This window comes from Sycon ciliatum, chromosome 6 (genome assembly GCF_964019385.1).
Source record: "Sycon ciliatum chromosome 6, ocSycCili1.1, whole genome shotgun sequence".
NCBI lineage: Eukaryota > Metazoa > Porifera > Calcarea > Leucosolenida > Sycettidae > Sycon > Sycon ciliatum.
Genome location: NC_088648.1, coordinates 24,915,178 through 24,932,631, shown reverse-complemented (window position 1 = coordinate 24,932,631; position 17,454 = coordinate 24,915,178). Strand labels below are relative to the sequence as shown.

Sequence of the window (17,454 nt, the reverse complement as noted above, 5' to 3'; positions counted from 1 at the left end):
GTACGCTGTCGTCAGTGTCGGCCAGTGGCAGCTCTGCCAGAGTGAAGCTGCCGAAACTAGAGCTCGGCAAGTTTGGTGGCAACGCTATGGAGTGGCAGCATTTCTTTGATGTGTTCAAGTCGCTGATCCACTCCAATAGCGGCTTGACAGACACGGATAAGTTCACATACCTACGTAGCAGTGTTTACGGAGCAGCAGCAGCAGTGATCAGTGGTTTGAGCCTCACAGAGGCGAATTACGCAGCGGCAGTCAAGTGTCTAGAGCAGCGGTACGGAGATCCGCAGCGTATAATCAGTGCGCATATGGATGCCCTGCTGAACTTGCCAGGTATCAGCAATGAGCATGATCTGTCGGGCCTCCGCAAATTGCTGGACAGTGTAGTGAACCACGTGCGGTCGCTGGAGAACATGGGTCGGAAGACCGAGCATTATGGAGACATGTTCGCCCCAATTCTTCTGCAGAAACTGCCAAAGGCGGTGCGCCTGGATGTGTGCAAAGGCGTAGGTGATGCGTCCTTCTCGTTGCAAGAAGTGCTGCGGCAGTTGCGGGAAGAAATAAGAACCAGGGAACGCTGTTCCTATGTGTCCAGCATCCAAAGTGGCACCAGAGAACCAAGCCGGGGCGCCATGGCAACAGCGGCATCACTAAACACGACAGTGCACAATATGGCGTGCATCTACTGTGGGCGGGACCACGCTACCGCGTCATGTTCCGTTGTAACCAGTGTGGCCAAGCGGAAAGATTTGTTGATCCAGCAGCGCCGCTGTTTTGTGTGCACAAGGAAAGGGCATATAGCAGCCAAGTGTATGTCTAAGACACGATGTGGCAAATGTGATAGACGGCATCACACCACCATTTGCGCAGACGGGCAGCAGACATTCTCCGGAACGTGCTCCGCCATGTCGCAGGCATCGGCACCGCTACTCCAGACGGCCAAGGCAGCGGTGGCCTCACAGGAAGACCCGAACCGTCAGCTCAAAGCCCGCATCTTGCTGGATTTGGGCAGCCAGCGGTCATATGTAACAAACAGCCTGCGTCAACAGTTGGACCTGCCGACGGACCACACGGAGCAGCTGGCCATACGTGGTTTTGGCACACAGCACGGGTCGCCAAAGGAAGTCGACGTCGTGCGACTAAGCATCGCTACACTGGAGGGGAGCCCAGTGTCAGTGGCAGCAGTAGCCGTTCCCTTGATCAGCGCGCCGATCAGCCGGCAATTTCCGACCGAGGTAGCGGAGTCGCTCGCACCGTTCTCGACATTGCAACTGGCTGATGATTGCACTGGCGCGGCCAATGTGGACATCCTGATTGGTGCAGACCACTACTGGGAATTCACAGAGGGCAACGTCATCCGTGGCAGTGATACCCTGGTTGCCATAGCGACAAAGCTTGGTTGGGTTTTGTCCGGTTGTCCCAAGCCATCAGCACCAGCTTCAGCAGCAACGCACGTGTTCGCGGTCACGGCTGAGCAGCTAGAGCAGCAGCTTAAGCGGTTCTGGGACTTGGAGTCTCTCGGTATCCAGCCCTTGGATGGGAACCCAGTGCAAGCAGCGTTCGACGAGACGATCAAGTTTGCTGACGGCCGCTACACTGTGAGCCTCCCGTGGAAAGAAGTCCACGCTGTGCTGCCGGACAATTTTGGACTGAGCCACAAGCGGCTATTGTCTCTCACCAACAAGATCGAGAAGGTGCCAGACGTGTTCAGTGAGTATCCCCGTGTCATGGCAGAGCAGCTGGCAACTGGCGTCATTGAAGAGGTACCAGCAAACGAAGTCGGCGAGGTGGGTGAAGTTCATTACATTCCCCACCAAGCAGTGGTCCGCAAGGACAAGGCTACCACCAAGGTGCGGGTGGTGTACGATGCCTCAGCACACGCAGGGAAGAATCCTTCCATCAACAGCTGCCTCCACTCCGGGCCGAATTTGCTGGAGCACATCCCAGACATCCTCCTCCGCTTTCGGTGCTATCCAGTTGCCCTGACTGGTGACATTGAGAAGGCGTTTCTCATGCTCAACGTATGCGAGCACGACCGGAATGCGCTGCGGTTCCTGTGGTGGGATCGGCCGTTCTCGAGCGAGCGGCAAGTGCAGGTGTACCGGTTCGCTCGCGTGATGTTCGGGCTCACATCGAGTCCATTCCTCCTCAACGCCACACTGAAACATCATCTCGAGCAGTACCGGCAAGAGGATCCAGAATTCGTTGATGAAATCAGCCGCAGCATGTACGTCGATGACCTGGCAGCCGGCGCAGCGGATGACGAGGAAGCGGTGGAGCTGTACACGAAGCTCAAGGTCCGCATGGCTGATGGTGGGTTCAATATCCGCAAATTTGCGTCAAGTTCCGCAGCTGTGCAAGAGCACATCAACCACACAGAAGGAGATACGGCTGCAGTTCACCCTAGCTCCGGGAAAGCGTGCGAGGACGACTCCACGTACGCCAAGGCATCACTGAATGTACAGCCCCATGATTGTGACAAGGTTCTGGGTGTCACGTGGGACCGCCAGACTGACAGCATAACGGTGGACATCGCGTCAGTCTTCGACTCAGCAAAGGAACGGCCTACGAAGCGTACTGTCTCATCGCAAGCGGCACGGTTGTTCGATCCACTCGGCATAGTATCGCCAGTCACGGTCAAGCTCAAGATATTCTTGCAGCAGCTACATGTCGCCGGTCTGGACTGGGATTCACCGCTATCAACCGAACAGGAGCGCGAGTGGGCATCCCTGATGAGTGCACTTCAGCGAGCAGCACCAGTGCGCATGCCACGATGCTATTTCAGCGGCGCTACAGCAGACGCCAAAGTGTCGCTACACGGGTTCTGTGACGCTTCACAAGCCGCGTTTGCCTCCGTCGTGTACCTGAGGATCGAGGCAGCGACCGTGTCCATTCAGTTCGCCATGGCGAAGACCAAAGTAGCACCGACAGCGAAACAGACCATCCCACGGCTCGAGTTACTCGCAGCGTTGACGCTCGCCCGTCTGTTGGTCACAGTACGCCAAGCCCTGGACAAGCAGATCACGGTAGCATCGACTCACTGCTGGACCGACTCACGAGTTGCGTTGGGTTGGATCACCAACACGGAGCAGGAGTGGAAGCAATTCGTGCACAATCGGGTGTGCGAGATCAGGCGACTCACCGACGTCAGTGTGTGGGACTTCTGCCCGGGCACCTGGAACCCAGCCGACATTCCGTCACGTGGTGCTACGTCGGACGAGTTGCATACGTCGGTCTGGCTAACAGGCCCAGCATGGCTCAGAGAGAGTGAGCGGCCACCGGGTACGAGCCTCACGGAGGGAGAGCAAGTCCCTGAGGAGTGTCGGCAAGAGTTAAAGAAGTCAGCTCAGGTCACAAGTCTGGTGACTACCGACGCAACTAGCAGCAGCATCAGCGCCATTATGGACTGCACACAGTACAGCTCCTATCAGAAGTTGCGGCGAGTTACAGCGTACGTGTTGAAGTTCGTGAAGCTCGTGCAAGGCCGACGAGACGAAGCAGCCGCAGAGACGGTACTGCTAGATGAAGCGCAACGGCTATGGATTGCTGACGTGCAGCAGTCAGCACCAGACGCAACCAACCGCATCGCCAAGGCCAAGAAGCAGCTTGGCATCTTCGCAGATGAGTCAGGTCTGCTAAGGTGTGGTGGAAGATTGCAGGCAGCGGATCTGTCGGCAGGCCAGAAACACCCAGTACTGCTGATACCCGGGCACCACGTCACCGAGTTGATCGTCGCTGACTGCCACGAGCGAGTGCTGCACAATGGTGTACCAGAGACGCTGACGGAGCTACGAGCTCAGTTCTGGATATGTCGTGGTCGTCAGTACGTGCGTATGTTGCTGCACCGATGCAGACTCTGCAAGATGCTGGAGGGCAAGCCGTACGCGGGACCACCGCCACCTCCACTGAGTGAATTTCGCACGCAGGTCGGCTACGCGTTTCAGCACACAGGCGTTGATTTCGCCGGTCCGTTTCATGTGCGGACAGCGCAAGATGTGGAGAAGGCATACCTGGTACTGTATACGTGCGCAGTCACCCGAGCAGTGCATTTGGATCTCGTCAGCGATCTTAGTACAACCACCTTTCTCCGGAGCTTCCGGAGATTTGTAGCGCGGCGAGGAGTGCCGGCAGTTGTGAAGTCCGACAACGGCAAGACCTTCAAGGCAGCCGCACGTCTCTTGCGAGATCTCCATGTGGAACCGGAGACGAAGAGCTACTTGCAAGCCAAGAACATCCGTTGAACGTTCAATCTGGAGAAGGCACCTTGGTGGGGTGGCTTCTTTGAGCGACTCATCAAGAGTGTCAAGCGATGCGTCAAGAAGGTCCTGCGGTCGGCGCAGATTACAGCTGACGAGCTATTGACATTACTCGCAGATGTCGAGGCAATTCTAAACTCGCGCCCGTTGACGCACGTTTCGACGGAGGATGTACGAGAGCCGCTGACGCCATCTCACCTGCTATGTGGCCGAAGAGTTCTGTCACTACCTGACATGGTCGCCGACGATCCTGACGAAGTGCCTGTAAGCCGCAGATATGCCTATCTGCAAGAACTCCTGCGTCACTTCTGGTCTCGGTGGAAGAATGAGTACCTGCTGGAGCTCCGGAACAGCCACCGTATCGGACGTCACACCGATGTTGATACTATCGCCGTGGGTGACATTGTGGTGATTCACCAAGACGGGGTTCAACGCGGCCTGTGGAAGCTGGGAGTCGTAGACAGCTTGCGTCCAAGCGAGGATGGTCGTGTCCGAGGAGCTGTGGTGCGCACAACAACGAAGAGCGGCCGACCGACAACGCTAAACCGGCCGATTCAACGCCTCTATCCGGTTGAACGGCTTGTCGTGTCACCAACCGCAGCGACACCTGAAAAGTCGACGCAGCAGATGCCTGATGCAGCGGACGACACGCCTGTCGAGGACGCAGCAGATGCCAGCCCAGTTCCGGACACCCGGCAGACACGCCCACGTCGGGCTGCAGCTCAGCGAGCGCAGCAGGAGCGACAACAGCTTATCAGTGCCAACAGGTTGTGAGTATGGCAGTGCACCAGCAGTCACATCTTTCTATTCTAGCGTTGTAATTATGTAGTTGACTATTGAATAGTCAAGGAGGGAGTGTGCGAGATTTATGAGTGTCAGTTGTCATATTGTCAAGGAGGGAGTGTGCGAGATTTACGAGTGTGATTTTGAGTGTGATTGGACAGGACACTGCGCTGAAATAGAATGAGTGTTGTTGGGATAACATCATTTACGAGTGTGTTGTTACAATACAGTGTTTGTTGTGTGCGTGTTTGTCGGATACGCCGATATAATCACTTGCATAGATAATACTTACGTTGTTGCTTGCATTCTCGCTCTCCACAGCAACTCCATTGCGTGCTGCGTTCTATGTATTCCTATTCTGTACACTGACTCTCTCTGACAGGGTTTGCTGTCACCCTGTCTCTGGGCGCAAGCACCCTCTGACAGACCAAACTGATTTGCTTCATCTCCACAATATTTATCTCCTTTCGATTTGAATTTCTGTTTGTTCTGCACTCTGATTTTTCCTTATTGCACCTGCGCTTTTGTACGCGGAACTTTGCTGTCGCCATCGCGTCGCCATTATTTATATCCATGGTTACGTTGTGGTATGACTCATCGATGCATCATGCATGATCATTCTGCTTTTCTACTCGTACACTTCGATATGCATGCACGCACACTGCAGTACACGTAAGCCAATGCACGCACGCGGGCACGTTTTGCTGATGACAGCGATTTGGCGATCGTTGTTGTTGGTTGTTTTCTGGTTGATTTGAGAGTGTGGTTGAAACCAATAAGTAAATACAGTCTTCTAGTTGTCTCCACGAAAAGGCCAGGAAATCGTGCCACAACAGGGGTCTGAAGACCGCGTAGTTTTTAGTTGTGGTCGATAATTTCACAACTAGTATAAGTGAACAACAACAACAACAACAACAACAACAACAACAACAACAACAACAACAACAACAACAACAACAACAACAACAACAACAACAACAACAACAACAACAACAACAACAACAACAACAACAACAACAACAACAACAACAACAACAACAACAACAACAACAACAACAACAACAACAACAACAACAACAACAACAACAACAACAACAACAACAACAACAACAACAACAACAACAACAACAACAACAACAACAACAACAACAACAACAACAACAACAACAACAACAACAACAACAACAACAACAACAACAACAACAACAACAACAACAACAACAACAACAACAACAACAACAACAACAACAACAACAACAACAACAACAACAACAACAACAACAACAACAACAACAACAACAACAACAACAACAACAACAACAACAACAACAACAACAACAACAACAACAACAACAACAACAACAACAACAACAACAACAACAACAACAACAACAACAACAACAACAACAACAACAACAACAACAACAACAACAACAACAACACCAATTCCAACCTCACAAAGGTAACGTTATTATCTGCTACTCAGACTGACGCACTGCTGGGGCACGGGTTTTTTATCGGCGACAGCCATTTCTCTGTACGCCCTGCATTCACCAAACAACTACAACTCCATATCTTTGATGTCCCGATCTGGATCGAGAATACCGTTATCTGCAGTGCTTTGGCTGCATTTGGCCAGATCCAGGGAGACATCCGCCATGGTCAAATTCAAACCCCGTCGGGGATTACTGTAGGGACAGGTATGCGATTCGCCACCATCGACCTGAAGGAGGGATGTCGGCAAGTTCCGTCATTTGTCCGCACAGCCGACCAGCACCAGTTTCGTGTCCGTCACGAGGACCAGAGGGCCACCTGCAGGATCTGCATGGGGGAGCACTTTGCTCGATCGTGTCCGAGCAAGCGGCCCACGAACAAACCACCCACAAATACACAGAGCACCAATTCGGCTGCACTCCCTGGATCACAACTGAGCTCGGGTACAAGTGCGCCCGATGCAGGAGGTAGTGAGGCTGTTGTGAGTGCTAGTTCAGGTAGTAGCTGTACAAACACGGACCCCAGCGCGGAGCCCGAGAGCTCAAATCAATCCACCAGCTCAGCACGCACGCGCACAGAGCCCAAGGGTTCACACTCGTACGCCAGCGCAGCTCAACAGGGAGCCCGCGCACAGTTCAACTGTACGCACGGGGCGGCCGAACAGGTGAGCACTGCACCCGACGGATCCCCTGCTAGTACTAGTACTAGTAGTAGCAAGGATGCAACACAGAAAACCGCTGAAATGAACAGCGCCAGTGCGCCTGAGAACACAACCAGCGACGGGGAATCCAAGGAAATACAGAGCAATACTCCATCCTCTGTCGACCAAACTGAGGTAGCTGAGAGTTCCAGCTTGCAGGTAATCGCTCCCAGTACACCCCCAATGTCCGGCACCCCTCCGCCTACAGGCACTGGGGCAGGCCACGACGACGGGGCCCACCACGGTTGCCTCTGGCGATGCGGATTGGATACCCAGCGGTCCTCGTCGTCGCTGACACAGCCACGGCCATTCGACCATGGAGGAGAAAGCCAAGGCCGATGGGACATGGCCCTCCCCTCAGAGGAAACACCCGAAATACTGAGTCCAGATAAGTTTCAACAACTAGCCAAAAGACAAAAACATAAAAAATAAAAATAAAATTCCCCCAAAAAAAAACAAAAAAAACAATACCAATGTCAGTGAATTTGAACTTTCTCAGTACCAACGTGCGTTGCATATTCAACAAAATGGATGAGTTACTTACCTTTACCCGTTCGTGCTCTGAATCTCAGAACGAACTATCAGTCATTGCAGTCCAGGAAACCTGGGCTGACACATCAGACCCTGACAGTCTCTATGCAATCCCAGGCTACAAGCTGATCAGAGCTGACAGACAGGACTATGGTGGTGGTGTTGCCTTGTTCATAGCGGAACGTTTCAACACAAGGGTACTGACAATACCAATGACAGCAGCAGAATGCATATGGACGAGAATTTCCAACGGTAACCTTTCCCTCGTTGTTGCAAACATTTACCGACCACCCCGTAGCGATGGCACCCTCTTCTGTGCGGAACTGGAAAGAAGCATCAAAACCGCTAGAGCCGAAGGTGACGACCTCCTACTACTTGGAGACTTCAATGCCAAGAACAGTGCGTGGCTCACCACAGACAGAACAGATCGCCTTGGGGACGACATACAAACTCTGCTACACACATACGGCCTCACACAACATGTCAGATTCCCTACTTACATCCACCGACAAACACCTCTCTCATGTCTAGACCTTGTTATCTCCTCACTCCACACCAATGATATTCATATCCAATCACTTCCACCGTTTGGCGCATCCGATCACACTACTATCAGTGGCCACATCAATAATCAACTGCCCCCCATAATTAACAACTCCCCTCCACGATCCAGAAGCACCACATTCTGGTCATGGACAGACAGCACTATCCACCTTCTTCGAGAAGCCCTTTCACGCACAAATCTCAACCACCATCCAAACCAACACGACCCACGCCCAGTTGACACCTTCTGGCGATCCTGGCGCGACAATGTCCTGAGCATCGCCCAAGAACACTGCCAAGTTACTCGCACTCACCCCCCTTGGGACAGGAAGAACGTGCCAGCACGACCATGGATATCAAAGGGCCTCTTGAAAGAGATCAAGGATAAGCACAGAAAACACAGAATATACCTTCACTCACGCTCGCCTGACGACTGGAACACGTTCACTGCCCAAAGAAACCGTGTCACCACCCTCCTGCGTCGTGCTAAATCGGATTTCGTAAACAACTCAACAGCCTCCTCTACTTCCCTACACCGCCTCATGAAGCACCTAACTACAGCTACAAAACAACGCATACCCGAACTCGTCAGCCAAGCAACTCCTGCAACGACACCAGCACAAAAAGCCGCTGCCCTCAACGAATTCTTCATTTCACAGAGCAAGCTGTCCGTGGCCAATGCGGATGAGAAAACTCCAGCCATCAACACCACCCCTGACATCCTCAATCCCCTTCAAGAAATCTCGACTTCTCAAGCTGAGGTCGAAAAACTCCTCCGCGGAGTTGATACCAACAAAAGCCCCGGGTTTGACTCTATTCCAAACCGCCTACTCAAAGAAGCGGCTAAGGAACTTGCACCGTCGTTATCGTCCCTCTTTAATCTATCGTTCCAAACCGGAGAAATCCCACAGGAGTGGAAAGATGCCACCATTACTCCAGTACCCAAGCCGGGTGACCCAACCCAACCAACAAATTATAGACCCATCTCTCTCTTGAGCACTACATCAAAAATCCAAGAAAAAATTGCACATCAACTCCTCTACAAGCACATCACACCCCACCTGCCCAACCAGCAGTCCGGATTCCGCGAGAAAGACGGCACTGAGCAGCAGCTCGCCCGTCTCGTCCATACCCTCTCCACTGCGAGAGACGACGGGAAACACGTCAATGCCTGCTTTTTCGATCTAAGCAAGGCCTTCGATCGTGTGTGGCATGCAGGCCTTCTAGCAAAACTCTCCCACTATGGTGTCCAGGGCACCGGCCTGGAGTGGTTCCGACGGTACCTGTTGGGGCGTCGGCAAAGGGTCCAGGTGGATGGCGACCTATCGCCTTTCCTCGAGATCCCTGCCGGCGTCCCTCAGGGATCTGTTCTTGGGCCGCTTCTATTCCTCGTCTACACCATAGACCTTCCACACGCATGTGAGAATCCCAGCACCACCTGTAGCCAGTTTGCAGATGACACCGCTCTGATTTCCATAGCGAGAACTCTTCAAGACTGCACCCGAAACCTACAACAGAGTGTCACAGCAGCTGGAGACTGGCTTCAAAGATGGCACCTGCTGGTTAACACAAAGAAAACAGTCATCCTCCCTTTCTACCACAATAACCGCCCCCCCCCCCCCCCCCTGAACAGCTACCCCAGATCACCCTCAGGAATAGTCCGCTTACCGTAGCACAAAAACACAAACACCTCGGAATAATCTTTCAGCATGACCTCCGTTGGACGGAGCATGTTGAATACATAGTCAAAAAATCACTCAAGTCTTTCAATATTCTTTTTACACTAAGGTCTACACTCACCAGTGATTCTTTATCTCACATCTATCAGACATACATACTACCTATATTCTCATATGCGAGCAATGCTCTCACACCGTTGTCCCACACTTCCCTTGACAGGCTAGAACGACTCCAGCGGAAAGCCGCCAGAATATGTCTCCACCTTCCCCTTTACACACACTTAGAACACTCCCACCTTTTGCATCGCATCAAATGGCCAACATTATTTTCACGCTTTAAAGTTAAACATATACTCTTCGCGCATTCTCTGCGCCACAATTATGCCCCACCACATATACTCTCGCTGCATACTGCTAGCAACGTGCAACCTTCGTATAATTTACGTCGCTCTCGTACTTGGCACTTGCCAACTCCGCGGACTGACCACTGTCTCCATTCTCCCCTGTACAAGGCCCTTCATTACTTTAATTGCCTGCCCACCCAGCTTCGCGAAATCCCTTCTCGTACTCCCTTCAAATCCGAGATATCCCTGCTGTTGCACAACTCTGTATGCTCGTGTAGCGACCACCCCTGCCCGTACACTTAAGTACGCAACTCTGTATGCTCGTGTGGCGACCACCCCTGCCCGTACACTTAAGTAGTCATTAACCCCTAGGCCCTGCCCACCCAATTCTTCCTCACTCTTTCTCCTTTCTTACACTATTATCTCTTATTGGCCACTGGCTATCGTGAGAATAAAGATTTGAAACAACAACAACAACAACAACAACAACAACAACAACAACAACAACAACAACAACAACAACAACAACAACAACAACAACAACAACAACAACAACAACAACAACAACAACAACAACAACAACAACAACAACAACAACAACAACAACAACAACAACAACAACAACAACAACAACAACAACAACAACAACAACAACAACAACAACAACAACAACAACAACAACAACAACAACAACAACAACAACAACAACAACAACAACAACAACAACAACAACAACAACAACAACAACAACAACAACAACAACAACAACAACAACAACAACAACAACAACAACAACAACAACAACAACAACAACAACAACAACAACAACAACAACAACAACAACAACAACAACAACAACAACAACAACAACAACAACAACAACAACAACAACAACAACAACAACAACAACAACAACAACAACAACAACAACAACAACAACAACAACAACAACAACAACAACAACAACAACAACAACAACAACAACAACAACAACAACAACAACAACAACAACAACAACAACAACAACAACAACAACAACAACAACAACAACAACAACAACAACAACAACAACAACAACAACAACAACAACAACAACAACAACAACAACAACAACAACAACAACAACAACAACAACAACAACAACAACAACAACAACAACAACAACAACAACAACACACGTAACCTGATTAAAATAGTCGCTAAAATTCCAACGACCGGGATATTCACACTGCAGTTTACCGTTAGCGAGCAGGGCTTTGCACTGCTTGACAAACTTGAAGCTACGTATCTTGCACAGATAGGCACCGCCGGGATTGCACTGGCAGTCTCCAGTACTCCGCCTGCAGTAAAACTTGCGCACTGCAAGAAGAAAGGGATAACATCAGCATTGCCATAGCAACACACACAATCAGTGTTGCAAGATGGAACCACGAGTGTGTACGTGTGTGATCTCCGGTAGCCTATTCGGTAGGACACTGTCCCTGAAAGACAGCGGTGCTGGGCTCGAATCCAGCCCGTGGATCCTTCTTTTGCAGCACTGGCGTCCAACGTGAGGCTCGAACCCACGACCCAGAGATTGAGAATCTCATGCTCTCGCGGCTCAGCTAGCCAAGTTCTAAGTGACTCACTCAATACACAGTATGTACAACACTATTCCTCTTCTTTAACCTCATACCCTACCCTTTCTCAAGATAGGAATACTCAAACTGTGCACATCCATTCTACCCGTATTGCCACTTTAAACAGCTTTGCGAGTTTGCACACACACGCATGCACACAAGCACACACACACACACACACACACACACACACACACACACACACACACACACACACACACACACCCACGCACACACACACCTGTCCTGTCCTGTCCTGTAGAGTCACTGCCGCAGAAGGGTCACGTGATCCCATCACTCGGAAACTTGAGAAGAGAGAGAGAGAGGACACGACGCTCGATGACGCTCCAGGTGCGCGGGTAGTCGCATCCGCTTGCCGCATACACACACACACACACACGCAAACACACACGCACGTACACGCACACGCGCGCACACACACACACACACACACACACAAGCACAAAGCACACACATGCAAGCTCTGTCTTCATGCATGACACTGATCATGAACTCACATTTCGAAGGCGCCCTCCTCCTCCACGGCGATCGGAGGCTCACTTGCGAGTTCGAGCGGCTGCCAGTCTTGGTACTTCGTGCGTCACTCTCTGTCTCCACCTGAGATATACTGTTGCTTTCGCTGGACAGCGTCGATTTGACAACTGTGCTCACTGCCAATAAGACAACCACCAACGGCAGCAGCCGGCCAAGGTCTTTCCATAGTACCTGTGAACTACCCGCCATTGCTCAGTTCCTTCTTCACAATCCGATGGTCGTGTGTGGATAGAGGCTATGACGATCCTGCCCTGGCAAAAACTGAAAATAGGTTCGCCTTATCCGGATGCCGCAGTGCCGAAACTTCTGCCGAAAGGTTGTTCCGGTCGAAAAATGCTTGCCTTCTGACAAAGACGTCGATTCGTGGTGATGACTTCCACTTTTATACAAGCAAGTCTGTGTGCCTCGCGGATCTGCACATCCGGCTCTGACTAGCCTCCTCTCTCCAGCGAAGTACCGTACGTTTCAGGTGATTGGAGTGGGTTACGCGCGCTGTGTGCTGATGCGTTATTAGTCGAAGTGCGGCCGGCCAGTCACGATAATTACGTCTGATAACGAAGTAGTAATGCACTGTACAGTAGATCTACACTTGTTGTAAAGTAGCAACGGTTTGTTGTAGTCTAGCCGGCCGAGGTGACAATGTCAATGATTTCCTGGGGCGTCCACACGATCGATCGCATGTGGACTGGTTCTCGCCCGGCCCTGGACGCGCCACCACGCCACCACCAGCACTCCAGTCGACTCTGCCACAAAACAGCATTTAACTCGTACTCATGCCGGCAAGAGTCCACTATAATTATACGCGGTATGTACTCTTGATGCGAATTATTGATACAGTGTCTTGCTACATGTACATGTAGCAAGACTACGATTGTGGTCAAAGAAATCCGTCCAGCGAGCCTATGTATGGCCTAGCGGAAAGCAGCGCCAAGTCGCATGCGACTCCTGCGGCCCTCGGTGTTTGAACCGTGCATAATGGACATCTACCATGTGATTGAAATGGAAACTTGGCGCGACATGAACTTTGGACTCGCAGGTCGGATTTCTTTGGCCACGACTGTACACACCAAAACTCATCATACTTCAAAGTGCATCAAACATGCATGTAGCCAGGACCACCTGTGACATGGTAAATGCAACTCGCCTTACACACCCCATCGTCCGACGACCGACCTCCTGTCCTGTGCACTTCACAAAGCCAATGCCCAATGGATCTACCTACACCCTTCCCAAGTACAATAACTTATTAGTCATGTGCAATCATGTATATGTACATACATGTATATGTACGTATATGTACATGATATTGCAAACTAGTGTACAGGACTCTAGGCTTGGAAAGGTCTTGGCTTATCTGTTATCACACCGGAATGGACGTTGCAGGAAGTTGATACCGCCGAAGTACAATTGCGACTCGCAGACGTCCAAGTCCCAGGCAACAAGGGAGTCCAGAGAGATGGCAGGAAATGCATTCCTCTGAGCACGATGTCGTGAAGAATAATGATTGTCGCTGGACCGCATGTGCGTTGAGATTAGTCTGCTTTCGTCATTGGAGCGAAAGCAGCACCACAATCATACCACTGCAACAGTAGGAATTTGCATTCCACCATCATCCCGGTCATCATCATGATCAGCATCACTGTAAGTTGTGACAATTTCATGTGTGATGGTCTGGATTTGCCGCAAGCGTACTTTTAATGAAGTTGCCGTTGTATGTGGCTAGTTATGTTATTACTATAACCAAGAGTAAAATACAGTACCCCCAGAGTTACGTACTCTTGCTGTTGCTCAATGGAAGTGTCGCGTTGTAGAAACGTGGCCATTAAATTTCGTTACTTTACACGCAATGTTGTTAATGGGGCGCCGAAATCCTGTACAGCGCATGCCGAGATGACTGATAAGCTGCCCCCGGGTGCACTCCCGTCGTCTCATTATAAAATTACCCCACAAGTGCATGTTCAGGGACGGCTTTAGAAACGATGTTTATGTAGGAGTAACCATGGGCGCGACCATGCCGTGTGCACTCCTAACAATCGAATCTCTCCATTTCTACAGCATTATCTTACAGAATGAAGCGAGCCCCTGGGGTGCACGATCCCAATCTGCTTCCACAACAGCAGGTCAATCAGCCATGCACGGTGGCGTTCACAAGTGCAAGTTCACGCACTCAGTCAGTGGTGTACGAGTTCCTTCTTTACCCTGCTGCCTTGCTCGTATCTGTTTCGTCTCTTTGTCCGGTTTGTCTGCTCGTTCATTCGTTCATTCGTTCTGACTTTATTTGAAGGATGCTCCAGAAGTAAACTGATACTTATCAAGGGAGTTGCCTGGAAGGGTGGATGGAATGAAAGGGAAGTTCCCCTTTCCAGTACTCGTACTTCCTTTTCTTCTTTTCTCTTTCTACCAGCAGAGTGGGACCATTGTTATCAGGCTTAAGCTTGTTTTTATACTCCACTTTAACCCTTTGAGGTGCCATTGAACGCGTGAAAATATGCTATTGCAGTTCACTCCACCATTTCCACCATACCTTACGTTCTGTTTGCTTGATTTTGGCAATCCAGGGCTCTTTGAAACGCTCTTTCCGCTGCCAAGAGAATGAGGCCACGCTCAACTCCATGGATGCCACAAATTAAAGCCAGCAATACAAGTAATAACAACTCCGCTGATTGGAATAGGTTGGAGGCCATGGTAAAGAAATGCGCGCTACAGAAAGGCATGGCTAAAGCGAGTTGACAGAGAACCTAGTTCGACTCTGAAGCGAACTTGGGAGCTCCCCTGGAGTTTCTACACTCACTGTAAAAAGCGTTTAAAAGAAACCAATACACTCTATTGACAAGGAAGGGCACAGAGGCACAGGGGCCGAGGATGAATCAGGTCTCAACCAGTATTGCCATTAAACTCTCACAACCTGTCAAGTGCCACGTTCACTTCTATACCCATGCCCATTGAATCGTTTTAATAGCCGCCAAAATGTGGTCTTTAACCACTTGGTGGTGGCTCTGATCTACTCATCCTCCACAGCTGCTTCCACAACAGCATCTTCACCTTGACTCTGGAGGATGGTGGCGTTCCAGCTGATGCGGAAAACTGGGTCTATAATTGTAAACGAGTCTCACGCGAACCATTAATTGTTAAAGAAATAATGTAGTTGTTGTTGTTTTTGTTGTTGTCCTTTTATTTAAAGTCGCACCACAAAAATGGCAACTATGCATTCTTACATGTGTGCGACTATACGAAGAAAATATTCTAAAAGAAATGGAATGGAACGATATCGTGCTAGGAATGCTGGGGAGCGCATCGTACATCTAGGAGGGAGAGCAGTCAGGAACACCCTAAAATCAGGATTGCGGACACCTCTATTTGCAACTACATGTACTTCACCATTAATTTTGTAGACCTCCTGGACATCCCTGCGTAAATGAGGGGCTTACTGATGCGCCAATATTAATGTACCTAATCTGTGGACAGCATGCTGTGTCGTCCTTTGTGGACTCGTCACGACATCAGCGCGGCACAGAGAAAAAATGAAGCCAACGAGCCTGAAACATGTACCTGAAGTGATCTGGCTGCAGCTGGCGTGTGTAAGGACTTCGACTGGTAACCAGCTTACGTGCACATGTACAATTTTTAGATAAACCTTGACTAGCATAATGAGGGTCAGAACCGGGTTCAACACCCATAATATGGTTCAGATTAGGGGTGTGCGGATAATGCTCGAAAAGGTGGCAGGTTCTGCTCGAAAAGCAGTGAAATTGGCAGAACCATACAAACCTTATGGCGGGAAATTCCTCGAATTCTGCTCCATTTCTTTATCCACATACCAAACATGCATGAAACGTACCAGAAAAAGTACCGAATTCTGCCAATTTTTCTGCCAATTTTCCGCATATGCCTAGTTCAGATGGTCCCAACGGACCTGGGCTCTATCAACCGTGGATGGTTGTAGTACGGTCACTGTTTCCGAACACAGTGTCCTCCACCTTTTTGTTTCATGCTGTCAATCTAACAACATGACTGTATCATCACCTGTTCGGACGACCCATTTTAGAACAATTAAGCAGTTAGCGTTGCAAGAGTTACATGCATGATGTCAGTGTGATTCCCGGTGACCTCCGCAAAGCGCAAAAGACGCAATTATCGGTATTCGCAATGACGAATCATGACCCAATTACAGGATAGTACCGGTACTTACAACACATGTACATGTACTATTAGCGGTGGAGGTGGTATTGGTGCTGGTCGATTTGCTGGTGCCTGGTGGTGGAACTGAAATCAGGTGATCAGGGTAGTTGTCATATGCATGGGTCCCTCCTGCTCTGCACACTCGCTCTCTGTAACAAAATCGTAAACATTTTCTTAGCAAGAGTGTAGCAGGGCATCCTGCAGCTTCATATCTGGAAAATCGTTGAGGGCAGAGCGGGTCTTTCCCAAAACCACTGCAGTCATCAAACTCCTTCCCATTAAACGGCCAACTTTGCAGCGTTCCAGCAAAGTTGCCATCATCAGGTTTGCAATGGTGTACAAGCTCGCAAAGGAGCAGTCTTCTAGTGTAGCACTGCGCTGCATCGCACCCGTTGTGACCTGTTTAACTATGGTTTATGGTGTAAACTGGGACCAACATTATTTTAGTGCCAACAAAATTGTAAGAAAGGGTTTTCTCCCCGTACCGGAGCCGGCGCTATTCCACCGACTTGACTTGACACTTGACTGACTCACGACTGTCGTCCAGAGCACACGAGAAGTCCATCGAACCTTCCACTCGGCAAACCTGCAAGAAAGCACCACTCCCTGCTCAATACACAGTGTTTCGGGGAATTCACCCCTCATCAGTTGAGCTTGAGTAGGCTGAGGAAGATTGTGCCTGAAGAGCACTACTTGTATAGTGCTCTCAAGGCACAAACATCACCAGGGATACAAACTTACAGAGACGCTCCGTTTCCAGCTCGACAAACACCTCGT

At 50.2% G+C, this 17,454-nt stretch overlaps 1 protein-coding gene across 1 annotated transcript in view; it reads right to left on the bottom strand.

Annotated features, from left to right (window-relative positions):
• The window catches only part of LOC135819763 (neurogenic locus notch homolog protein 1-like), a 29,250-nt gene extending 16,042 nt beyond the window's left edge, over positions 1 to 13,208 (bottom strand). Inside the window, exons 1-2 of the mRNA XM_065333026.1 lie at positions 12,462 to 13,208; positions 11,564 to 11,683 (exon numbers count right to left, since the gene is read on the bottom strand). Coding sequence (XP_065189098.1) covers positions 11,564 to 11,683; positions 12,462 to 12,687 — 346 coding nt within the window. The 5' untranslated portion in view covers positions 12,688 to 13,208. The remainder of the gene's footprint in view (positions 1 to 11,563; positions 11,684 to 12,461) is intronic.
• Between the last annotated feature and the right edge of the window lie 4,246 nt (positions 13,209 to 17,454).